General features: G+C 47.5%; 1 protein-coding gene across 1 annotated transcript in view; it reads left to right on the top strand.

Annotated features, from left to right (window-relative positions):
* Prp8 (pre-mRNA processing factor 8) overlaps positions 1–27,138 on the top strand; it is a 397,724-nt gene that overhangs the window by 362,001 nt on the left and 8,585 nt on the right. Inside the window, exons 33-34 of the mRNA XM_065433711.2 lie at positions 5,318–5,507; positions 23,763–24,043. Of these exons, the coding sequence (XP_065289783.1) occupies positions 5,318–5,507; positions 23,763–24,043 (471 nt within the window). The remainder of the gene's footprint in view (positions 1–5,317; positions 5,508–23,762; positions 24,044–27,138) is intronic.

Here is a 27,138-nt window from a genome sequence, read left to right as displayed (position 1 = left end):
AGCATGCCTTCGGAAAACGGAAGCACAAGCCTCCTACGGTGAGAAAAAGACGGCGGCCAGCGGGAGAAGCGGAGAACCCGAGTGAACACGCGGATAACGTGCCGCGTTATCTTGCACCGTGCGATTCCAGCAGCGAAGCCGACAATCGCACTGTGACATCGACACTGATAACACCGGAAGACGTGCCAACGGAGGCTCTCGCACCTGTGCGTACGGCCGCGCGAGTCGGCAAGCGAGCTCGCGTTGTTGGAGGTGACGCGGGTCGAAGGTCTCCATCGCCGGCAGAGACGGTTTGCGTTTCCGATGCATCGTGCGACAGGGACACGCAGCCTGTGAGTGAGCCCCAACCGTCAACGAGCTACATACTGTATGGTGACTCAAGGCTCACCAGACGAATCGTCGCACGATTCAGACGCGCCTCGAGCCGCGTTTCGTGTCAGCGGTGACTGCAGAAGCGCAGGCACACAGCGTTCGGGACTCCCTTCGCGCAGTGTCCACGACTGAGCGGAAGCAGCAATGCCAAGAACAAATTTCGGCCCCCTGTGACTGTGAGTTCATTATGATGCCTGTTTCCGCGATGAACTCTTTGATCGCTAAAACTCCGTGCCCAAGATGCCAACAGCGTTCTGTGGGTGTACACTGCGATACCAGGCTCGGTCTGGCAGTGAAAATGGTGGTCATGCACTACTCCAGACGGCGCAAAAAAAGGATAAAGAACGTCTGAAGAAGGCATCCAAAGCCCACCAAACAATGAGGCAAAGGTGTAAGAAGATGCCTGACAGCAATAATTCAAAATATTACAGCCCTGGTGCTTTTTAATAAATTTGCAGTGCTTTTAAAACTTTGAAGCTAGTTTTCTCAATTGCATTTTTTTTGTCAGTCACCTCGCTCGTGGAAAGCGTAGCACAACAACGGCTGGACCGATTTTGGTCCAGTTTGTTTTGCTGTGATCCACAAGCTGTGCTGTACGTAAAGACAGTCTTGAAATGTTTAATTACCTTTCCATTATTTAATTATTTCACTATTACTACATGGCTCCATGCAGTGAAGCACAGCCATGTGCATGTTATGTTGAGCAAAAAATTATTGTAACACTAAAAAAAAAAAATCGAACACTGTCTTGATGTAGATTAGACATCTGGGCAAATATGCAAAGTATTCCCAGCTTCCTATCTTGTTTCGTTACTGTGCCAGGCTTTCCACAAGCAAGGAACTTATAAATTCTTATAAAACAAGAACTAATTAAGATATCTTAATGAAATTTTAGATTTGTCTCTTTATCGCAATGTGCAGTATGTGTGCCAAATTTCAGCCCATTCTGTCAAGAAATAAAAAAGTTAATTCTGATCCCCGCCTCCCCCCTTAAATTGTGTTGGATAACTGGGGTTTTTAATGCATTGCTTCTATGGGGACTTCGCCACGACTGTTCTAATTCGTCGTAAAACCCGGGTTGTCACAAAACCGGGTTACGTATAACCGGGGTTCCACTGTATTTCACATACCGTATTTACTCGCATAATGATCGCACTCGCGTAATAATCGCACCCCTGAATTTTGTCGTCAAAATTCGATTTTTTTTATTTCCCGTGTAATGATCGCACCCTGAGCTTGCCGCAGCGATATGTCGTGTGCCAAGTCTAGCTAGTAATGATCGCGCTTACCACCTGTCGAATGCTACGCGGACTTGTCTGCACGCACCAAACATGCTTAAGTATATGCCTCATTTCATTACTTTCATCACCTTCCGCACTTCCGTGGCAAAAAGAGGTACAACCAAACTTGCCTTTATTATGGGTAGGCTTTATAATGGTTGCAGTCAACAACAACAAAAAAGGCGCCTTTCGATTCTTTTCATCTGCACTCGTGAGCACGCAACAAATCGCGCGCGGCAATGATAGTAGTCACGTTTACACTGATACGTTAAAAGTGTACCCTATTCATACGCCGACGCTTGTAACACAGCTAAGATATTCGCCCACCCTTAGCGGAAACGTGCCATGTTAGGACAGCAGTGAAAACAGATGCCGCAGTTTCCGCAGCACGCCGGCCATGGGTTTCTGTCACTGGCAGCTAAGCGCGCCCATCTGTTTCTGTCCCCTCAAAGTGGACATGGCTACGTTAGTGCCACAAACTTGCCGATATTAATGATATTATTCATCACTGACACGGAAGAAACTGTTTTAATGCACGTAATGTACTCACTAGAAGAAAAAAAAAGATCGCGTTCGGCGCGTTCGGCATGCTCCGCCGGCCGGCATTTTTGTTTTGGTGTCCCGCACCCACATCCCGCAGCAAACGCGGGACGAAAAAAAAAAATTTTTTTTGCGGGAAATTTAACCCGCGTAATGATCGCACCCCTGAATTTGCGTCAATTTTTTCTGACAAAAAAGTGCGATCATTATGCGAGTAAATACGGTAGTTTACACTCAGCGATTGCCGACCTTTCACGCAAGAAGCCGGTTCAGGAGACTCCATCGCAGCGTCCACACGCAGTGGGTTTCACTGTACATATTTGGTAAAGAGATAGCATCTGTAAACGATTCTGTGCTTTCAGTTTGCCGAAGATTATTATTTCAACAATAATAAAGTTCCATCGTTTTGAGAGTACTTACAGAAATGTACAAGAGGGCTGCCGTGTGGTGTTTCTTTAAGCGTCCTAAGCCAAACCTATGAGGTGCACGCCGCATTATCCCTCATACTACGCAAGGGAGGGGCTTCGAACAGACGGCGACTCCGTAAGTCCTTGCCCCCAATAGCGCCGTAACACAAACTGGGATCGTATATGTTTTCCGGCTGCCAGATACCATGTGAACAAGAAAAGGCTCAAGGCATGTGTAAACAGGATCAGTAGGCACCTGCCACAGCAACTTCTCCACATTACACACCCGCACGTGTCACACAATACTGCCGGCACACATCAGCATCAGCTCTTCCGGCATCAGCAAATGTCACAGGTTGTTGCACATCGCATTCACAGCTATCGCAGCCAGCCCTACTGTGATAAGCATCTTCCACCTATCTGTTTCACAGCGCGTGTGACAGTGCCTTTGAAAGCGTACTTCATGCTCTTAATATACAATAACACAAGCACCTTCTCTGCTGCAGGCGGCGCAAAGTAAGCATGATGTTTCGCTCTGGCAGCAGTGTATTCTTGCATTGCCCACCAGCTCCATTTCATTTCGGTTTCCCGTCACTGTCTTGCAACACTTTGTAATCAAAAAGGATGAAGTGTGCTTCAGGCCACTTGAGGACCCCACCAGCTCTATGTGCATCGGCGTCTCGTGTCGCAGTGATTCTCGCCAAGTGGGCATATGAAAACTTCTGGCATAATGCCCCACCCGATGAAGCTGCTGGCGTAGACTGAATTCGAGGAACACTAACTTGAGCATGTGAAAGCCGCTGAATGAGAACACTCATCAATCTGCACAAATTGGCATTTCAGGCTGCAGCAATTCTCGTTTCACATTACATAATGTCAACTACAGTTCAATGTACCAAATTTTTTTTTTTTTTGACTTTAGGTTGTATGTTTTCCCAGTTAGTATAGTTTTTGCATTTCTTCCCCCCAAACTGCATGAATGAGGTTCTATTTTTTGTCATAGCCCTAATGTATAAATTTATACTCCTAAGTCGACTCATTGTTATAATACAACCATATAGGAAAATAGGAGCAGGAGCAGAGAAAAATAACTTTGTCAAATCTCTTTTAAAACATGTTTCGCAAGTAAAGCGAACCCGGCAAAACTGTCTACTTTTCTTTACTTGGACTGTGCCACACTACAGTTTGCAATGTTAGATGATCGGCTTGTTGAAAAAGACAGCACAACAGACAGACAATAGAAGGACAGTAAGCTTGCGCGAAAGGCACCTTACGAGACTCTCACAGCTTCTCCGGCAGCAACAGCGATAGATCATCCTCTACAGCCAGATGCTAACTGGTGCGCATACATTGCTAGCTTCTTTCAGTTTTCAAAGGCAAAAATCAGGTGCACAAGTTTATTTATTTATTTACAAATACTGCTATCCCACGAATTAGGACATTGCAGGAGTGGTACAGAAGATCATACATAAACAATATTAGGAAAGTGCATGATTACAAATGTGAGTGCAAAGATTTACAGAGAAAACAGTACAGTATCATGAAGGAAATACATGATTTGGCAATTCTCGCACAACATGATCAACAGACATTTCACGTAATGTGCCATCTAAATCGTTCCACAATTCGACTGTGAAAGGAAAAAATGAAAATTTGAAGCTGTCTAAAAACGGCATAAACGGCACGATGTTAAGCGGGTTGGAACAGCGCGTGATACGTGCTGACGAGCTGCAGATAATCTTGTGAAGTAGGATAATGCGATCACATATGCGTCTGTGTTCAAGTGTGTCAAGTGATAACGTGCGGGCGTGAACTGTTGGAGAGAAGTGACGGTCATAACGCTTATACATAAATCTTATTGCTTTTTTCTGCACATTTTCAAGTTTAATGATGTCTTTGGCGAAGTGTGGCGACCAGACCGCCGATGCATATTCAAGTACAGGCCTTACTAAAGATTTGTACGCCATCAGCTTACAGTTTTTGGTTGCATCTTTTAATGTACGCTTTAAGAACCCAAGTTTCTTGAGTGCCTCGGAGCAAGTTAAATCTACATGCTTAAACCAAGTTAAAAAACACCAAGTTATATTGCTTTTGTTGGATTCCTTTCAAGTGCTTTTGAAAGTGGGTATGTGTTTGTATGTGAACTATTGAGCTCGTTTATAACGAGCTTAATAGGTCGATGAAACATTTGTCGGTAGTTTATTATGTTGCCATGGTGCCGCATCTCCTGTTTGGTCATGTTGCCACAGGGAGCGAAGAAACTGGGTTTTCTTGATACTTTGCATCCTCTAGTTGGGATTCGAATAAAAAAGCTGTGACACTGCTGTATCAGTTAGCAATTTTATCAATTTCACATGTTAGAAACACGTACGAACTTGCCAAACTATTTATTCTTTTTCTGCTTTTTTCTTCGGGTGTTGAAATATGTTCGTACATGCAATTATTTCCCTCTCTCTCTCTTTTCTAAAGTATGTATGCTGGCCTGCATGCCACACTGTATATGGTGCAAACGCCTTAGTCAGGTCACTAAGCTTTTGCTCCAGTTTCTGTTCCTGTACAGAAAGAAACAAAGAACTGTGAAGTTTGTGCTTTCTTTTTTCTGTTACTAAATTTTAGAAAATAACACAATTGCCATGTACAGTTTACATGAACAGATAGTCGCCAGTGTGAGTGAAAAAAGTGATGACATATAATTTTTTGTTTTTTTCTTTGTTGCAGCAACTATGAAACGCAATCTTTTGCCTCCAAGACCGAATGGCGTGTACGAGCCATCTCAGCAACGAACCTGCACCTGCGTACCAACCACATCTACGTTTCCTCTGACGATATCAAGGAGGCCGGCTACACCTACATCCTTCCCAAGAACATCCTCAAGAAGTTTATCATCATCTCAGATTTGAGGACACAGGTTGGTTCCCCTCGTGTGTTGCCACACACGTGCATGTCCCCCACAGAAGGAGAGGCATTTTCATGGGTAGAAAAGTGCGCTGGTAGGGGGCACCCAATTTTTCTTAAAAAGAACATTGGGCTCCCCTCCATTCACTTTGCTGCACTGGTTCCCACGTGAAAGACAGTGCTAAAGCATACAACTATGTTTATGATTTGCAAGTGCAAGACAGCTACAGTCGACCCTCGATAAAAGGTTTCGAGATATACAACAAAGTAAATCTAATTATAATTTGGTTGGTCATGTTTTATTACAATAAGTATTCTGCTACAGTGAAATGCCTACATGGTATCACTTATGGCAAAGCAAATTTTGTTTGCAGGGGGCGCAAAATAAATTTCTGGAAGAAAAAATGTAATAAGTTGCAGCCGACTTTGTTAATGCCCGGTTTTTGAAACCTGTGCACTTTTTAAACTTTCTTATGGCACCGCCACCTGCCACTGGAACAACTCAAACAACTGTGCTAAGATGTTTGGTTTTATTTTTGGTTCAATCAGAATGAAAGTTGTCTTTATGGGTTTTTCAGTTATTTAAAATGTATAATTTGTTTTTTGATAGCTGCATCAGTTTAATAGGTATTAAAGCTTGAAAACAAATTTCATCCATATCTTTTTGAGGCTTTTTGACAATTTCGTCTTGCTAGACACAAAAAAGTGAGTGCATGGCCCCAATGCCAAAGGCTTGCTCTAAGGATGCTGTTATATTTATCGATTTGAAAGCAGTGTGTAGATATGAAAACAGACCAGCATTTACTCTAATATTTTCCTAAGTTTTTTCTCCTCACTATTTAGGACAGTAATTTCTGAAAAGGTGCTAGAGAAACATAAATGGTATCACCATATAGATCATTACAATGTGAATACAATGATACCAAATTTATCGCTTTCACTCAGCAACATGGAAAAAGGCCCTGCAAGGCTGAGTGCAGTGTGTTAAAAAAACATGGCGTCCGAGGTTGTGCTGCACTGGCAGGTTCGCAGCAGAGAAGGGGCAGCGGTGGGCACGGGTGCCGGCTCTTTTCCTGCCCTGCAGCGCTCCAATACATTTTCCGCGACTTAGATGCTGCTAAATATCGACACATGGACTTGTTTATCTTTTTCGGGTGAGCGCTTTTCACCGTCTAACAAATGTTATCGCTCAGCACGGGACTGCCTGCATGTATCGGAAGTTTCTGGAATGTTATCGATGGTTCTATCTGCTGTCTGTTGTCACTAGACCTTGTCTAATCTCAGTGCATGTGTGCGTGACGTGAAAGGTGTAGAACTTTCTGGAAGACACACTGGCACCAGCGATTACTCTATAACGTTCGATGGCTCGTGTATAAAAGCCGATGCGCTTGACCGGCTGATCAGATTTCGCCGACTGTGTTCGCCACTCTTGCCGTGCTTTGAGTGTAACTTGCTTTTGTGGGCACAAGTTGACCCAATAAAACACTAGTTTTGCCATTCACAGTTTTCCTTTCTTCACCATCACTACCACATGATACGACAAGCCGTGATCCAAGCCCGGACCACAAAGACAACACCGACATCGTCCCGGATCATTGAGCAAGCCGCCAGCTACAACAGCTGCCCCCAGAGTACAGGCTGCTACCTGAGACAACCAAGAAGATCCTGGACTGCAGCGTCCACCATCGTTCTGCAACAGCCCAGGAAGCCACCGACCTCCTATGGATCATCGTCTGAAGACCCAGAAACCTGGCTGGAGACCTATGAACGAATCGCGACTTTCAACAACTGGGACTCTGACGACAAGCTGTGGCATGTATACTTCGCCTTAGACGACACCGCCAGAACGTGGTTTGAGAACCGGAGTCGACCCTCACAACGTGGAAGCTGTTCTGTAGCGGCTTCCTGCAAACATTCACAAGCGTCGTGCATAAAGAGCACGCCCAAGCTTTACTAGAATCCTGAGTACAGGTTCCCAATGAGACCATAGCGATCTTTACGAGGAGACGGCCCGTCCTCTCCAGCACGCCGACCCAGAAATGTTGAAGGAGCAAAAAGTCTGCTTCCTGACGCGGGGCGTCAAGCAAGAACTTTTCGCTGGATTAATTCGCAACTCGCCCAAAACCGTAGCTGAGTTTTGTACAGAGGCATCAACTATCGCGAAAACTCTGGAAATGGGCACTCGGCAATATAACCGACAAGTGCTCATGCCACAGTGTGCCATTCAAGGACTGGGTTCTGACAACCTTCAAGAGATGATCAGAGCCCTTGTGCATGAGGAACTGCAGAAGCCCTTCCCTAGGTCACAGCCTCAAGTGGCCTCAACCGCCGACATCATCAAAGAGGAGGTTCAGCGATCACATGGGGTTACTGAAGTGCAACCGTCATCGCCACAGCCCCAGCTGGAAACGATGACCTACGTCGCCGTCACCCGCCTCAGGGTCCCCCTTGCGCGATTGCGCCAGGGCCCTGTAACGCCACGATTCCGTCTTCCACCGCTGCCGCCAACATGCTCACCTGTCGTCCAGCACAGCTATGCGAGAAAGACCGACATTTGGTGAGTCCCCGACAACCACCCGCTCTGATATCACTGTGGAGAAGCCGGCCATGTGTACCGCCAATGCCCATACCGCGACTTTGGACTGAAAGGGTTTGCCGTGAACACGTCCCATCCACAGCTTGGGGAGCGCCCATGTGACATCGCCGATTACTTAGCCGCCACCTGGCCGCTACCTGTCCACGCAACGCCAACCATACACTGGCAAAGCCCGGGGCCGGTCTGCAAGCCCATATCCAGAAAACTAAAAGCAGCAACCAATGGAGGTGCGGTTGCTGTTCGCCGAAATGACGAAGATCCTCCGCCGCCCACAAAGACACCGACGAGACTATCTTGACGACATCACATTGACATACCACCACCCCGACAATGCCTGGAAGCAAAGAGCGCACCGACCAAGGACCTGACGCCGCGACATACCTGCCACGATCCGATGCCGAGAGCTAACTGCAACACAAGACAAAGGACCACCAAACTCAATGTGCTTCTCAATGGCCGCGCAGTCACCGCATTAGTAGACACAGGAGCCAACTACTCCGTCATGAGTGGACCCTTCGCCACCAAGTTCAAGAAAGTTAAGACTGCGTGGGAAGGGCCCCAAATTCGGACCATTGTAGGACACCTAATAACGCCAACTGGAATCTGCATGGCAAGAATTACGTTTCATGACCGGACCTACCCTGCCACCTTCGTTATCCTCCAACAGTGTTCACGAGTCGTCATTCTCGGCATGGACTTCCTGATCCAACATGGTGCAGGCATCGACCTAGAGTTGAAGTTAATAACACTGTCGGAAGATCAAGCGATATCACCAGAGAGCTTACGTAGTCACCACGCCTTGAGTGTGCTTAAAGACCAAGTGAGCATCCCACCTCGCTCCAGCATTGTTATTTCCGTCGGTACCGAAACACCAGCAGACGTAGAAGGCGTCATCGAAGGCGACCAGCATCTACTGCTTAACCGTGAAATTGACGTCGCAAAAGGGATTGCTCGACTGCATAGGAAAAGCAAAAGTAATGCTGACAAACTTCTGCCAGGAGTTTGTCAATCGCAGACATAGAGGAAATTCTGGAAATTAGCAATACGTTTGTCCTCTCGGATCCTGCCGCATCTACCCCTATGAATGTAGTTCTTGAACCAGACTTCGACATAAATCTAAGTCTCCCCATGATTAAGCAGCAACAGCTCAGAAGTCTGCTCCAGCGATACAAAGACTGCTTTTAGACGTCATCGAGGATTCGACAAACACCAGTCGCAAAGCATCGCATAATAAACGAAGAGTGCGCTCTACCACTCCGCCAGAGCACTTCACGTTCTCAATGCGAGAACGTGAAGCTATAGGACAAGTCGACGAAATGCTGCACAACGACGTCATCCAGCCGTCGAATAGCCCGTGGGTATCTCCTGTTGTCTTCGTGAAGATAAAGGACGGAACCTTACATTTCTGCGTCTATTATCGTCGACTAAACAAGATCACAAAAAAGGACGTATACCCCCTCCCACGGATAGACGACGCATTGGATTGGCTCTGCAATGCTAAATGCTTCTCGTCAATGGATCTCAAGTCTGGTTACTTGCAAATAGAAGTCGACGAGAGAGATCGTGAAAAGACTGCCTTCATCACGCCAGACGGCTTCGGCGAGTTCAAGGTCATGCCATTCAGACAGTGCTCGGCGCCTGCAACATTCTGGCACGTCATGGACACAATGTTAGCAGGATTGAAGTGGCATACCTTTCTTGTTTACGTGGATGACGTCGTCGTCTTTGCCAGAAATTTTGACGATCACCTTAGGTGGCTTACAACAATACTAGAGGCCACCAAGTCATCAGGGCTCACTCTGAAGCTGGAAAAGTGCTGCTTCGCTTACGACGAGCTTCTGTTTCTCAGCCACGACATCAGTAAATCTGGAGCCGCCCTGACCCGCAGATAACAGCTGCCATCGCAATGTTCCCGCAGCCCATCGACAAGAAGGTAGTGCATTGATTCCTTGGCATGTGTGCCTACTACAGGCACTTTGTCAAAGACTTTTCACACATCGCTGAGCCGCTGACACATCTAACTAAATGTAATGTCAAGTTCAAGTGGGAAACGCCGCAGGCCGACCGACGCATTTCAAGAACTCAAACAACGCACGCAGTCTCCTCCAGTACTTGCTCATTTTGACAAGGACGCTAATACTCAAATCCACACTGATGCCAGTAGCCTAGGCCTCGGTGCCGTCCTAGTCCAGAGGAAAGACGGACTTGAACGGGTGATAGCTTACGCTAGCCAGTCGCTATCAAAAGCAAAAGACAATTATTCTACAACCGAAAAGGAATGCCTCGCCATCATTTGGGCTACAGTGAAATTCCGCCCTTACCTATATGGCAGTCCATTCAATGTCATCAGCGACCATCATGCATTGTGTTGCGAACTTAAAGGACCCTTTTGGACGACTGGCGTGGTGGAGCCTCGGACTACAATAATACGACATCACTGTAACCTACAAGTCCAGACGAAAACACTGTGATGCCGATTGCCTATCACACGCCCCCATTGAACCACCGCTGCGAGATGACGAGGATGACGACGCCTTCCTTGAAATAATAAACGCGGAAGACTTCGTTGAACAGCAACGAGCAGACCCGGAGCTGAAAATACCTCGTCGAGTATTTGAAAGGGCACAGCGACGTTGTCCCTAGGGCATTTAAGCAAGGATTGCCTGACGATCCAACCACTGGGCACCTCAAATTCTCTCAGCCGCTATCGAGGATACAGGAAAAGTATTACTGGCCGCGCCTGACCGCTGACATTTCCCGTTACATCAAGGCATGCCGAGACTGTCAGCGACGCAAGACACCACCAACAAGGCCAGAAGGATTACTACAGCCAATCAAGCCTCCTTGCCGACCATTTCAGCAGATCGGGATCAACTTGTTGGGGCCCTTTCTGACGTCAACAACCGGAAATAAGTGGATCGCCGTGGCGACGGACTACCTCACCCGCTTTGCTAAAATGAAAGCTCTGCCAAAAGGCAACGCAGCCGAAGTGGCGAAATTCTTCGTCAAGAACATCTTGGTGCGACATGACGCCCCAGAAGTCCTCATCACCGACAGAGGAACGGCCTTTACAGCGGAGCTCACCGAAGCCATTCTGCAATACAGCCAGACAAGCCGCAGGAGGACAACTGCCTACCAACCGCAGACGAACGGTCTCATGGAGCGCCTGAATAAGACTCTCACTGACATGCTAGCAATGTACGTCGACGTTGAACACAAGACTTGAAATGCCGTCCTGCCATGTGTAACGTTCGCTTACAACACGGCGGTGCAAGAAACAACACAGATCACACCATTCAAACTGGTTTGCGGCATGAACCTACGGCAGGCGACTCTCGACGCCATGCTGCTGCACGTCACCAACGAAGAGAATCTTGACGTCGCCACCCATCTCCAGCACGCTGAAGACACCCGACAGCTCGCCCGCCTGCAGATCAAGCAGCAGCAGAGGACCGACAGCCGACACTACAACCTTCAACGACGCTACATCGAGTACCAGCCCGGTGACCGCGTTTAGGTTTGGACCCCAATACGCCGACGAGGACTTAGTGAAAAGCTTTTACGCCGCTATTTCGGACCCTACAAGGTCATCCAACGCATTGGCACACTTGACTATGAGGTTGTACCAGACGGCATTTCGTTATCACAGCACGCTCACGACCTGAAATAGTCCATGTTGTGCGACTTAAGCCATTTTACCAGCGCTAATGAACTTTGGGACTTTGTGTTGCTGACCTTTGGACTTCCCTTTTTTTTTACAGTTACTTTGGATTTTGTTTCTTTTCATCGTTTTGTTACTTTTAATAAGTGTCCTTTTGTGTTTCACTCTCTTATGTTTGTAGCATCGGGACGATGCTCTTTAAGAGGGGGTTGTTGACAGAGGTGTACTTGTTTATCTTTATCGGGTGACCGCGTTTCACCGTCTAACAAATGTTATCGCACAGCACAGGATGCGCTTGCATGTACCGAAAGTTTCTCGAAAGTTATCGATGGTTCTGTCCGCTGTCTGTTGTCAGTGAACTTTGTGTAATCTGATTTCATTGTGCAACGCAAATGATGTAGAACTTTCTAAAAGACACGCAGATGCCAGTGATTACTCTGGAACGTTCGATGACTGATGTATAAAAGCCGACGCGTTTCACCCGCTGATCAGATTTTCGGCAATCGCGGAGTGTGTTCACCACTATCGTTGTTCTTTTAGTGTAGCCTGCTTTTGAGGACACAAGTTCACCCAATAAGAGGCTATTTTCGTTAATCACAGTTTTGCTGCCGTGTTCACCATTGTTACTGCGTGACAATATTTACACTGATGTGCCAGTCATGCACTCCAGTTCAGCAGCTGAAGTATTTGTCCCAGCAAAATCTACGGTTCAGGACATCACACTTGACATAAGTGGCGGCTGTTGAACTTGCAGCTCTGCATGCAATAATTCAATTGATCAGTCAGGAAATGCCAAAGAAATGGTCCATCTTCTGTGATTCCATGGCCACCCTGCAGAGTTTCACTCTGCATTACGCCATGGACCCCACAAGTGACTTGTCACGGACGCACAGGAAATTTACCATCAGGCAGTTGAGAAAGGACATGACATCGTATTGTTACGTGGTAGGGACGGTGAAGAAAGCACCAAAACTGTGAATGACGAAACTAACTTTTTATTGGGCAAACTTGTGCCCACAAAAGCATGTTACACTCAATGCCCAGCTAAAGCGGCGAACATTGTCGGCAATCGTCAAAATCTTGTCTGCGGGGCTAGTGTGTCTGCTTTCATACGTGAGTCATCGAAGGTATCAGAATAATCGCTGGTTCCCGCTTGTCTTCCGGAAAGTACTACACAATTCGCATTGTGCATATGTGCAACCGGCTTACACAAGGTTCGGTGACAACAGACAGCAGATAGAACCATCGATAACATTGTAGAAACTTACAATACATGCAGGTGCGTCCTGTGCTAAGCGATAACATTTGTTAGGTAGTGAAACACAGTCATCCAATGAAGGATAAACAAGTACACCTGTCAGTATTTCAATGCTTGCCAAGTCATTGTGGTATCCTTGTAAACGAGAAAGCAGATGCAGCCGCTCTAACTTCACATAGCAGTGCCGATTGTGTAGCTATCCTGACGTCAAGAACAGATGCAGTGGTAAAGCTCCGTGTGCTTGCTCACAAGCTTACGTTGGCCCAATGGAATTCAGCAGGCTCTAAAAACCAGCGCCTTTGTTCGCTGGGTCCTCCTCTGAAGCTGCGCCTTCTACATGGCTTACCATGGCTGGGAGGTAGCTCTCATTTGTTGCCTATGGCTTGGAGTAGCTTCTACCTTTGCATACACCTACTTGGTGGTGGTGGTGGTGGTGATGTTGAAGCAGGCGGGGTTAGCTTGGCATACATAGCCGGCAATTGTTCCGCCTGATCCTCCTTCAAGTTGAGATCAGTGGTGTTTCACCAGGTGTCGATGAGCCCCGTGTCTCGCAGGAAGGCTATCAGCAGTCGTTGCGCTCACTTCCTGAATGCCGCGGGCCCTCCGGGGAAAACAACATCTTCAAAGGTCCTGTGCGTGAGACCGCTTTTTTGTAGGTTGTCGACCATCACTTTTCTTTCTGTGTCAAACTGAGGGCATAGCCAAATGAAATGTTCGACGTCGCCAATGTCACCACAGAAAACACAGAGTGGGGAAGCGCGAAGCCCAGTCTTGAATAACCAAGCTGGGGTGTACGCGGAGTCGGTCCTGATGCGGTATAAAAGCGTCGCTTCTTCGCGTGTAAATCCATGAGTCAAACAGGATTTGTGTGGATTCTTGAACATCTCTCTAAAGTGAAGGCAGATTGCACCCTTAGGGTTTCGAAAAGCTTTTGGTGCTTTCACTTTTGGGACACATGTCAGCGCTAGGCGTGCAAGGGTGTCAGCTTCCTCGTTTCCATCAATTCCTACGTGTGATGGAATCCACTGAAACCTTATGTTAAATCCTGTGCTCGTTAGGTCGTCGATCAGTGCCAGAGACTGCCTTGTAAATTTCTCTAGAGGTAGGCCCCGATGTAATCTCTGTAATGCTGACTTGGAATCCGTCAGCACCACGACATATCGTGCAGAAAAGGCCTGTAGTTTCCGCAAAGCCGCGGTGATTGCGGCGCTTTCTACTGTTGTAGAGGAAACTACGCGATCCAGTCGGCCAGACCATGACACATCAAGGGATGGTATGCAGAATGCCGCTGCACAGCTATCTGTTTGTGCACACACCGAACCGTCTGTGTACACTTGTAGATGGCTTTGAAACACAGTGCTCAAGTGGTCATTACAATGAACTTGGCTTTGGCAGTTGAAATGGTGCGTTTCGTCGGTAGGTGGGGTACATTGAGGCTGCAGGTAACGTCCGGAAAAGACCATGGCAGGTCAAGGCGACTTCGTTTAGGCCATTCCAATCCTAAAAATCGGATGGTGTTCAGCGCCGCATGGAAATGTGAGCAAGTTCTTGCTCTTAGCTGCCGGAGAAGCGCCGTGCCTGCGCGTGACTCGCCCAGCCTTAATAGCTGCGTCAGCAAGGCCTGAGATGCCAAGAGGCGGAGTGGAAGAGACTCTGCCTCATTAGTGACTTTCTTGTTTGAAGCCGCCGTTGGAACTCCCATCGCCAAGCGAAGTCCCTTTCTGTGCACTGCCTCCAAGCGCTCGAATTGACTCGATGAGGGTGATATAGAGGGAGCTGATAGAGAATGCGGCTTGTTATTAGTGCAGCGTTCAGTTTAAGCATGGATATAGGATTGTTTCCCCAACGTATACCTGCCAATCGACGAAGTGCGTTGATTCTTTGCACTGATGCAGCCATAACACTTTCGACCGCACCACGCCATAGCAGCTTGTTGTCGATGGTGACGCCCAGGAATCGAACATGAGTTGCATGAAGAATTGAATGCTTTCTGATATTCAGCGTCAGACGTGTTGACTTGCGTCTCACTCCCGGGAAAAGCATGAAGGCCGATTTTTCTACTGATAAAGATAGGCCAAGCGTCGATAAGTGGCGATCGATAGTGGAGATTGCGGCCTGGGCTATTCGAGCCAAACGTTTGTGCTGGTACCCCGAGATCCAAATGCAGCTGTCATCTGCGTAGATGGACATTTTAACTGCCGTCCAACCTACTTTCAGGGCATCTGGAAGGCTGGCCATGGCAACGTTAAAAAGCAAGGGGGATAGGGCACTTCCTTGTGGGACGCCGAGGGAAATTCGTCGCTTGTCACTCATTATACTTCCGAGCTTAACTTGGACACATCGATCACTGAGAAATTCATGGACGAATCAAAGAGCATTTCCCGAGACGCCCATGGCTCGGAGTCCGTTGATGATGCCTGTATGAAGCACACAGTCGTATGCCTTGGCAACGTCCATAAAGATGGCGAGTGTGGAAAGGCCGTGTGCGCGATGGTGCTCGATATGGCTTAGTAGATCCAAGACACTGTCCTGGGCACTCAACCGTGGACTAAATCCGGTCATACATGATGGCAGTCTATTTCCTTGCTCGAGATACCATGTTAACCTCGTGCATGTTAGTCTTTCCATCAACTTTGATGCGCATGATGTTAGCGATACTGGCCGGTATGAGGTGAGGTTTGCAGGATCCTTTCCCGTCTTGAGCACTGGCACCACCCATGCTGTCTTCCACGCTTCTGGGATCTCTCCTGTGCTCCAGACGTGATTAAATATGTCCAGAAGTGCTCGTTTTCGTTCATATGGCAGATTGTCAGCATCTGATTGCTGATCGAATTGGTACCCATAGCACAGCGTCTTCTTAATTTGCTAAGCGCCAAATCCAACTCGCGAAAGGTGAACGGCGTATCCATGGTATGTGATGCTTCAGACAACAGAGGGTTCGATACTCCTGCTGATCTGCCAGATGTGTATATGTCAGCAAAATTTTCTGCAAGGGTTTGCAAATCTTTTCCTTGCTTTAAAGCAAGTGCTTCGAATGGCCTGTGCAGGCGAATCTTTCCGGATAAGCTATTCATTACTCCCTATATCCTTGTCATGTGAGTAAACGCCGATAAACTCTCACAGAAAGCAGCCCATTGAACTCGTCTTAACCTTTTTGTGTGACGACGGATGACAGCGTTTATCCTGTTGTATTCAGTTTTCGCAGATGGATTGCCCGTTTTTCTCATTAGTTTTCGCTCCGCTCTCCTACGCGCTGCGCAGAGGTTATTTAGTTTCAAATCAGGAGTAGGGAAATGATCTGGCAGTTTCAACATTGAGGTAGCCACTCTTTTGCTCCGCAGCATATCTGTGAACAGCTCACCAGGGGATTCGTCCAACGCTTCTCTGTATGTGTCCCAGCAGGTCACAGCACAGAATTGTCGCCCAGCAGTGTGAAATCCGGTGATGTTCGTGAAGATCGGAAAGTGGTCACTGCCCATCCTGTCTGGGGCCGTTGACGATACGACAAGGTCTGTAGAATGGATCACGAGGTCTATGGCACTCCATGAATCTGGTGGTCTGAAGAAAGTCGGTTTGCCATCGTTCGCGATACGTAAGTCTGCAGCATCCGCGGCTGTGACAAGTTCCTTGCCTCGGGAATCTGCAGTCTTATCTCCCCAAAGCGAATGATGTGCGTTAAAGTCGCCACAGATTATTATAGGAGAGGGGCAACGAATGCAAAGGTCCTTTATGAATGCCTCCATGGAGACCTTCCTGCGCGGACTTATATACACCGACACCACACTGAGTTTTCGTTTTCCTAGGGACACTTGCACAGCGGCGACTTCCAAGAAGGTAGAACAAAGGTCTTGCACTGGTAAGGTGACGTGAGGTATTTCTCGCCTGATGTATATCATCGCACTTCCATTTGCAAATGATGGTATACTCGGATTTCCATGACTGATGTACCCTGGGATCGTCCTTCCATTTGGGAGACCGGCCTCCGAGAGGGCTAGAATTGGTATAGGTATGTCTCGAAGGAAAAGGCTGAGTTCAGAAAGACGCTGTAGAATACTGGCGCAGTTCCATTGCATTGCAGGTCTCCAGGGTAGCCTCCCCCCTTAAGGGCACTTTTGGACGACGGAATGGACCAAGTGGGCAAGACATTGCCATTATGCTACTGAGTGTATGTGGAAGTAGAGCAGAGTATTACTGACTCAAGAGCCAGCACTGCTTCCAGCATATCCTTCGTTGAACTAGCAGGCATCTTCGCGACGTGGGAACGTAGTGCCGTGAACAAAGCGCGTATCACATGCTGGCAGTTTTCCTGCTGACTGTTGCCAAGTGGTACTTGAGGTCGGTTTACTGCGGCCGCATAGGTGCATTTTTCGGGCTCTTTTCGAACAGGTTTCTCAGCCGCTGAGACCGTTTGCGTTGGCTCAGTAACTTCGTTTATCGGTGTGAGATGCGGAAAGTGGGATGCGTATTCTGTTTCCAAACCAGTTAGTTGTGGCGCTCTGGATGTCTTCTTCGTGTTCGATGGTGCGCTTGCACTCTTTGGACCCAGAACAAACAACTTATTTCTTCGTTGAGCAGCTGTCCGCGCAGGGCATCGGCCGTAGCTAGCAGGATGGTCACCGCCGCAATTTGCACACACAAAGTTGTCTTCACTTGCACACGTCTTAAAGTCATGAGGTCCCCCACAGCGCTTGCACCTCTGTTCCCCACGACAGTACTTAGCGATATGTCCGAAGCGCTGATACTTAAAACAGCGTGGTGGTGTCTCCACGTACACTTCATCGGAATGGCCACAAGTGAAAATTTGTGAGTGCAAAAAGAGAATAGCGTGCCTTCTGTGTGATTGTCATTGTTTTAATGCACAAAGTCCTCAGCACCACGCTCGACAAGATTAACAACTTTCCCCTTATGGAAGCCAGAATTCTTGGCCCTTGATCCCAGCCGACGTAGGCACGAACTGCCTTAAAAGCACTAGCGTGCTTTTTTGAAAAAAACGGGACTCATTGAAAAACTATAGAATGTGCAAACTGATGCGTTCCTCTTTTTTTCTTTAATATTCTCTTGTTTTGTTATGTTCTCTGCCTTTACCCATCCCCCTTGCCGAGTAGCCATCTGGACACTTAATGTCGTTAAGCTCTCTGTCTTTCACCTCTTGTTTTCCTTCCTTCATTCACTGGTTCAAGAAAAAAGTTGGTGATACTAATAGATTGATATTTGAATAATCAAGGAAGTGCAAAAGTCTATGGGCCACTGTAGATGAATTCATGTCTTTGGCTTGTGTTGGCTTTGAGCCATCTTATGGCAAAGAATGCTCATCGAAACTTAAGCTTTTGAATATGTGTTCCTAAATCAATATTTGTTCAACTCGAATATTTCGAATTGTGAAATTCAAGTTTAAGCAAATATCAAACAGCATAATATTCGATCGAACATTTGAAAATGTTGTTGCCAAGCACTGCCAGAAACGAAGCTGAGCACAGTACAGAAGACGACGGCACTCGCTGATGTTGCATGGACCGCCTTCCATCTTTTATGCCTTGTATGCAAGTAAATGCCTTGTAAATGCCCTGTAAATATATTTTAAACTTCTCTTCACCCTATAACATTTTGGTGGAGGTTGCGGGCTTTCGCAGACGTACAACGGATTTACGCAGTGGGCACTCCTTGGCTGCATCGGTAATGCCAGCTCAAGGTGAGAATGCTTCGGGCATGTCACTACCCGTTCCCACCATCATCCTGGCACAACCGCACGACCCTGACACCTTTTCGAGAACAGATGACACACATGTTAAAGATTGGTTTCAACTATGCGAACGGCTTGAGTGCAAGCAATCACTGAGACCAGACCGTCATGCTCGCTAACCTGGTCTTCACCTTGTGGCAACGGCAGACGTCTAGTTTGAGACCCCTAAAGAGGAACTCACCAGCTCGGACTTGTGCAAACAAAAGCTCACTGATTTGTTTGACAAGTCTCTTGGCCACCAACGTGCTGCAGAGAAAGACGTTGCATGCCGAGTTCAAACTTGCACTGAGTCCTATATGACATATATTCAGGACGTGCTTGCACTTTGTCGCAAGGTTGACGACAAGGTGCCGAAAATGGAAAAGGGTGCACATGTTCTCAAAGGAATAGCTGACGATGCATTTTTGCTTCTTGTCTTCAAGAACTCTGCGACAGGGCCAGAGGTGCTGAATGCTGCTGCTTCAAAGAAGCCAAAAGCCATCGCATAGCCCACCACATTTCTCACCTTCCTAACACAGCTGCCATATCTACCTGCGAGGATCTGCGTCCCCTGCCCATGCCAGCTGCATTTGACAGTATTGTATGCATCGTCCACTGGGAGATTGAAGCTGCATCTCCAGTTACTCCCCAGGTTCCGGCCCTAGACGATTCCCACGAAACAATATCCCTTATCCAGACCGTTGTACAGTAGCGTCTTTCGACAATTCTTTGTTTTCCGCAAGCCTTGGGTGTCAGCTCATTTCATCCAAGTGTCACTTTGGCCGCCGGCAACTTACTGTGCTCGGACACCTCATTGATTTTTCTGACGTCCGCTTCGATTCCGAGAAAGTTCGTGCCATCAAGAATTTCCCCATGCCGACTTGTGCCAACGACGTTCAAAGCTTTGTGGGCCTCTGCTCGAACTTTCACCGGATCGTACGCAATTTCATTAACGTTGCACATCCTCTCACAGAACTTATTAAGAAGAATGCAGTTTTTGTCTGGAGTCCTAAACAAGCTACAGCACTCACAGAGCTTACCGTGCGGCTCACTTCACCTCCAGTTCTCCCTCATTTTGACTTGACCGCTCCAACACAAGTTCTAACAAATGGCAGCAGTCATGAAATCGGCACCATTTTGGCTTGGTGCCAGCAAGGTTGCCACCATGTTATTGTGTGCGCTAGCTGTCTTCTGGCCCAAGCGGAGCGCAACTACTCCATTACTGAATGCGAGGGCCTTGCCCTCGTTTCGGCAGTGGGTACATTTCACCCCTACTTGTACGGCCAGCAATTCAGAGCTATCACTGACCATCATGCCTTATGTTGGCTTTCATCCCTAAAGGATCCTCGTGGACGTCTCGGTCGGTGGGCTCTACGACTCCTAGAGTACTCGTACACACTTGTACGTAAGAGTGGCTTATTGCAAGAAGGATGCTGGTTGCTTGTCGTGCCATCCAGTACACCCACTGGAGCTTCCTGACAGCTGCCAGTTTATTTGCGTGCTGTCACTTACTGCGTTTTAGAACATCGGAGATGAGCAACGCCACAACTCCTGCTTGCGAGACCTCATTCTCCGGCTAACTTCTGAGACACCTTCCCCTTCTCTGCGTATGTTTGTGCCAACGTATTTGGATTCCTTTCAGTTTGAAAGCTGCGGTGCGCGGAGTGTCCCTCTTCTGGTGCCTGCCACGCGGTGGCACTCGTCATGCTGTTTGCCCGACCGGCGTAGTCCCTTCCCATTGTCGCCGCTGCCTGATCTAAGTATTGAGCTGTGCTTTTTCAAGTGTGAACTTTACTGAAATATTCCGACTGCTTAGTCTCTACACGCCTCTAAAGAGAGGTTTGCGTGGAAGTGTGGAGGGTGCACCGAGTGCTGTGCTTGTGGGTGTTCAAGACACACTGACGAAATCGAGAGAAGCATACCGTTGGAAGCAAGCTCGCCTGCATGAATTGATCGAGTCCAGAATGCTCAAGTTAACTTCTGAAGCTGACACACCCAAAGACAGTGACAGTGTCCACATTTACTCAAAGCGAGAAGTAGATGATAGCATCTTGTACTGCTCTTCGGGCTATGTGGTGTACGAATTCTCCAAGAGCACAACTTGCCCTTCCTATTGTAAGATTTGGCGGACGATCCTACCGCTGTCAACCAGATGTAGGAGTTGTCGGACTATCTCGCCGCTGCCACCATTTGAAGGAGTTGAAGGTCGTAGAGAGGAACTCGGTGAACAGGATTTATTTACATATTAAGCATTTTAAGCAAGATGCATTGGCAGTCTAGCGCGACTCCCATATGGAGCCCACAAAACTAACATACAGCAAACAGTTTACGAGCACACAGCTCACTACTACATTTCGAGCATGACCACGAGCACTCAACTCCCGACGACGAGCACGACACCAGCACACTCTAGCAACCGGCAAACGCTGCTTATATCCTCTCCGCTTGACGTCATAGTTCGACGCCATAGTTCGACGTCATAGTTCGACGTCATAGTTCGACGTCATAGTTCGACGTCATAGTTCGACGTCATAGTTCGGCGTCATCGTTCGCCGTCATCGTTCGCCGTCACTCTTCGAGGTCCACGTGGATGGAAACGTTCGTCCAGTCACTGTAAACTTGCCGCCGCCCCGCAGAACAGGTTACGCACACATAGGCACACACATTCCGATGTCTGGCGCCGACGACAGAGGGGCGCCGTTCCGCGGAACAGTTTACGTACACATAGGCACACACATTCCGATGTCCGGCGCCGACATCAGAGGGCTTCGTGGAACTCTGCTCCGTCCCCGGTGGCGCTGCCGAGTACCACATTCCTGAGCTGACCGCGCGCCACCTGGCTGCCGGTCATCCGCAGTTCTCTGAAGGGCTCCCCGTCTGGTGGGCTTGGAACACGTGCAGCGGGCTGAAAGGTGGCACGATGCCACCCCGTACGGCCATTCCTAACACTATATGGAAGATATCAGCTCTCCAGTGCCAGTTGTTGGCAGTGACTCATACCTTAAGGTGTACAAGATACCTTAAGGTGTATAAGAGTGTACAGCAGCGCCGCACGGTGAGTGGAAACGGAAGGGGGTCACCTTCTCAAGCGCGGCTCGAAGGAGCTTGCAAACTGAGAGGAATCTAAGAAACCTCATTTGTGCTGCAGGAAGGCATGTTGTACCGCTACAACATGCACCATGACGGTCTTTAACAGCTCTTGGTTATTCCCCACACATGAGTCAAACTGACCTCGCACAGCTACACAATGTTCCTAGCTCGGTCACCTCGGAGTCTCTAGGACGCATGACCATGTTCAGCATCGCTTCTTTTGGCCTGGTATTTACTGTTACATCTGCCATTACATCACTTCCTGTGAGCAATGCCAGCACCACAAGAAACCAGTACTCCCAGCTGGCTGCTGTCAACGCCTTGACGTACCACTGGCACCATTCTGTAGGGTTGGTCTTGACATTCTTGGCCGTTTCCTGCTGTCTGCCTGTAAAAATTAGTGGATAGCAGTTGCTACCGACTACACGAACCCAGTATGCAATCACTCAAGCTCTCCCAACCAACCTTGCAGCCGACATCGCCGACTTCCTTCTCGAAGACTTTATACTTAACGACAGCACTCCTCGACAACTCCTTGCAGACTGGAGCTGCGATTTCATATCAAGGGTTATCCAAGACCTCTTGCATTCCTGTGCTATGAAACACAAGTGGGCAATGACTCACCACCCTCAGACCAACGGCCTCTCAAAGTGTCTTAATAGAACTATCAAAGATATGCTTGCTATGTATGTTTCTGCTGACTATCATGACTGGGACTCCGTTCTGTCCTTCGTAACATTTGCGTATAATTTCTCCTGACATGATTTTTCTGGTTTTTCTGTGTTTTATCTCTTGTACGGAACAAAATCTCATGCTGCCATTGGACACTCCTTCCCGCCGTTCTTGACATGTTGTCAAAATACGTCCATGCCGCCATTTTCAGAGCTGAAGAGGCATGCCAGATTGCACACCTGCGCTTTGCCACTTCGCAGGAAAACCGACATTTCTATAATGCCCGCCACCATGATGCCCACCTCGAGCCTGGTAATATGGTTTTTTTTTTGGACACCTTCATGGCAAGTTGGCCTTAGTGAAAAAAATTATTTCTCCTTATTTTGGCTCCTACCGTGTCTTGCGCCAGGTGACAGACATCACATGAAATCGCACCTCTTGATTCTACCACGTCTCGGCCTTCCACCGATGTTGTCCACATCTCCCGCCTCAAGTGATGCCAATCGAACAATCTAGCAAGCACCAGGACGGCATATTCGCCGCCGAGGGCGATGTTACAAAGCACTGCCACGGACGAAGCTGAGGACAGTACAGAAGACGACGACGCTCGCTGATGTCACGCAGACTTACTTCCATCTTGTATGCCTTGCGTGGCAGTCGACGCCTTCCTTGTAAATGCCCTGTAAATATATTTTAAACCTCTCTTCTCCTCGTCACAATATGTATATATGTATATAGGCTGTATGTATGTAGGTACAAGCCTACAAAGTATGAATGCTAATCACCCCATCCTCTTGCTTCTTACATCCACTGGACTTTTATAAATTTAGTTGTTCACAGGCTGGCAGGCTTGAATTCTTTTGTGGCCGCCTATGTGGCACTAAAGAGCAGCACTAAACCTTTAGAAACTACAGTTGAACTCATTATTAGTGAATACGGTAAAACCTTTTTGAATTTAGCACTGGAACTTCAGCACCAGTATATCAGTGTAATGTCACTGATTTCATTGTATTGTACTGTATTTGCAGCGTGATGGTGCAGATAACAACTTGTTGGGTTTAGTTCCTCTTTCACAATAAATAACTAGACCACGCTGCCAGTCCGTAGCATCGCATGACAGTGTTGCCACCTGCCTTTGCTCTGTCTTGTTAAGCCTCCTGTCACAGTGGACATTTTACTATTGCTGAAGCATAATTTACTAATGCAGCCTAGTTTTCTTTAAGCTTGAAGTCGGTTATGACCGATATGAAAAACGACGGTATTTTTCCGCAGATTGCCGGCTACCTGTACGGTGCAAGCCCTGTGGATAACCCGCAGGTCAAGGAGATTCGGTGCATAGTGATAGCACCACAGTGTGGCAGCCACCAAGGAGTGCAGCTGCCACAGGCTCTGCCCCAGCATGAGCATCTTCGTGAGCTGGAACCTCTGGGCTGGCTGCACACGCAGCCCAACGAGCTGCCTCAGCTGTCGCCCCAGGACGTGACCACACATGCCCGCATCATGGCTGACAACCCCTCGTGGGATGGCGAGAAGACAGTCATCATCACCTGCAGGTGGGCAGCATTTAATTTGCCTTGGTGAGCATGAGGTTGCGGGTTTGAATTCTGTCCACTGTGGCTACAATCTCATTGGACACTAAAATGCTTGTGTGCCACACTTTGGGTACACATTGAAGAACTCTGCACGGTTTATATGCAGCCTTCCACTGTAGCATCTCTCATAACACTTGTGTTGCTCTGGGGCCTTAACCCCTTCAATCATATCCTTAACCTCACACATGAGGGCTGGTGTCTTGTAGAGATGCCTTTTCCCGTTGCTAATGCCTTTCACTGCTTTTCGCATGTGGGAGTGGTCAAGTGAATCCAAACGGGGCAGTGCTTCAAACATGGCCACTCAGGGACACGAAAAGTACTGAAAGGCATTAGCATCGGAAAAAGCATTGCTACGAAATAATGGCCAAGTCCTCCATTATGGCGTGAGGTTCTTCTTGGATGAAGCTGTGCAGTCTGCAAGCAGGAGGGGAAGGACATGATAGGATATGCTAGCATATGTTTGTTGCCTATTTATATTATGTCATTTGTCTCACTTGGCACAAATAAAAATGAATGACACCGTGCACTAAAATAAAAAAAGGCGACTCAACAGTTCTTAACGTTGAAAAAATGCAAGGATTTCTGGGGCGCATTACCATGTAATTTGTTTAGGCTGCCCTATCTTCAGGATTGGCTCACATCTTTAGAATGCACTATCTCCGGGATCGACTTATCTTGGTCATCTGGGTATTCTTTAGGCCTTCTTAGACTAATTACGGATTATTACTGCTCCGTACTTAGCTTTGCACTAGTTTCTTGCATCTTTATCGTTCCAGGCTTCATTTCAATGGCTTTTTCATTGTCCTATATATATGTGCACTAGAAGGCCTCAAATCATTTAATTTGCAAAATGAAAGTGGCCACATACCCAGATCCCATGAACCCCATATCCTCGATCTGAAGTCGGCAAATAAGATAACAATAATAAAAAAACGTGGGTACAATTGTAAGCTCACTCCTATAATTTCGATTAGGTGGCTCGGCTCTAAATATTATGTTCTTCATTGGACTAGAAGACTCTTCGTAGAAGATTTGCCAATGGCAAAGCAAATATAAGGCTCAGGGCCTTCATCTCAGGAGCACATGTGTGGAGTAGAAACATGTGCCTTCAGTGTGCAGCTGCATTAAATCCGTCTCCATCATTGCCGAGTTTAATGTAGAATGTTTTCCGCAGCAAGTTGGCACATGCTTTTGCAGTTCATGTTACAATGCATTGGTTGTCCTGTTTATTGCATCATCATCATCAGCCTGGTTGCGCCCACTGCAGGGCAAAGGCCTCTCCCATACTTCTCCAACTAGCCCGGTCATGTACTAATTGTAGCCATGTTGTCTCTGCAAGCTTCTTAATCTCATCTCATCTCATCTCATCTCATCTTTCTGCCACCCCCGTGCTAAGCTTCCTTTCCCTTGGAATCCAACCCCTAACCCTTAATGACCATCTGCAAACTTCTGCAAAGAGTTGAACCTGACAAAATTAGGCAATGATATCTCCAATTGCGGAGGTAACTCCTTGAATGCTTTTTTCACAGCAAAAACTCACAAACCTGGCACCTTTTTAGGACCATTATTAGTGACATCGGAACCTGGCAGCAATGTGTCAGCCGCTTTCTACTAAGTAAGCTTAAGTCGATAAAAGTGAAAGATCCCTTCCTGACCAAAAAAATCTCAAGAAGTTACAAACTTTCTCCAAAATAACCGCTGTGTCAGTTATGCTTTCTCTGTGGATGTTGAGGATTTATTTTATTCCGTCCCTCAACCTGAACTCTTAGTTGCTGTGAAGGAGGCTGTCGAAAATTCAGGCGAACTCTCTTTTCAGTCCACAGCAGGAGTGTCTCTTGATGATTTTTTAAAGCTTTTAGAATTTTATCTGAGTGTCACTTTTATCCTTTTTGACCAGCAGCCTTTTCTGCAGCGCAATGGCATTTGTGTAGGGTCCTGTGTTGCACCTATCTTGTGCGACATCTTTTTAGCACATGTTGATCACCTTTTGGATCGAGATTTTATTGGAGGCCCGGTTTTAAAAGTTTTTAGGTTTGTCGGCGATTTTTTGATCTTTTTAAAAGATTGTAATGACATTTCTTTTGAAGATTCTGTACAACAGGTCTTATACCCCTGACACACGGGCACTCTAAAGTCCTTTAGGTAAGGAGACATCTACCGGAAAGGCGTTCAAGTGCAGTGACACACGACAAAGAAGTATCTCCTTTACGGCAAAGTTCTTTTTCAGGAAAGGAGATCTCGCAACTACTTTTCGAGCGGAAAAGGAGTTACTCTCGCACACAGCGTGCACAACTCGTCAATAGAAGGAAACCTGCCTCACAACTACGGTGCCCATAGGTATTTTTTTTACCTTGAAAAAATGTTTTAATTGTTAGCGGTAATACAATTTGTCGAATAGTGAAGACTTCCTCTAACTGTACTCTCACACGCTCGCATAATGTCGCTAGTGCCGCCATGTCGAATTCCGGCAATGTCGTCGTCGTTTGCTGCGCGCATGTGGTGTGTTCACGTCGCGAGATGGAAACTCTGCCACGGAGCACAGTTTGAATAAGCCAATGGCGACCACTTTTTCCACCTCAGTGCACTCACGCATGTTCGTTGTGACCCTCTCCAGCGAAGGACGCCGACAGTCCACAAGATAACGGAAGGTGGCTGGGCTCACTCGAAAACTTGGCTTAATGTGTCCGTCACCAAAGTAGGGCACTGTGTCTTCAAACCATCGTTCGATGCGCACGTAGGTCCACCTTTCGCGGTTGGCGGCTCGAAGGGACAGTGCCGAAGCTGTCAACATGGAGCTGTTCATGATGAGTCGACGTTTGATGGTTTCCACTTTCGCCTTTGCGGCATTTATCTCATCTTCAAGGGATCCGAGAGCGACTAGCGTCAGAGCGACCTCAACTCTTGCTTCGTCGCTAGCGCTTCGCTGAGCCATGTTGCAACTGCGCAGTTCTGTCACGCAATCACACTTGTTGGAATAACATATTGAATAAAACGCGTTACGCCTGCGCGCACGAAGGAAGGGACTACAAAGACGTGAAAAAGGATGACAGAAACGT

The sequence above is a fragment of the Dermacentor albipictus genome, chromosome 2 (genome assembly GCF_038994185.2).
Source record: "Dermacentor albipictus isolate Rhodes 1998 colony chromosome 2, USDA_Dalb.pri_finalv2, whole genome shotgun sequence".
Taxonomy (NCBI): domain Eukaryota; kingdom Metazoa; phylum Arthropoda; class Arachnida; order Ixodida; family Ixodidae; genus Dermacentor; species Dermacentor albipictus.
Note: the sequence above shows the minus strand (reverse complement) of the source record. Positions and strands in the feature narration are given on the sequence as shown.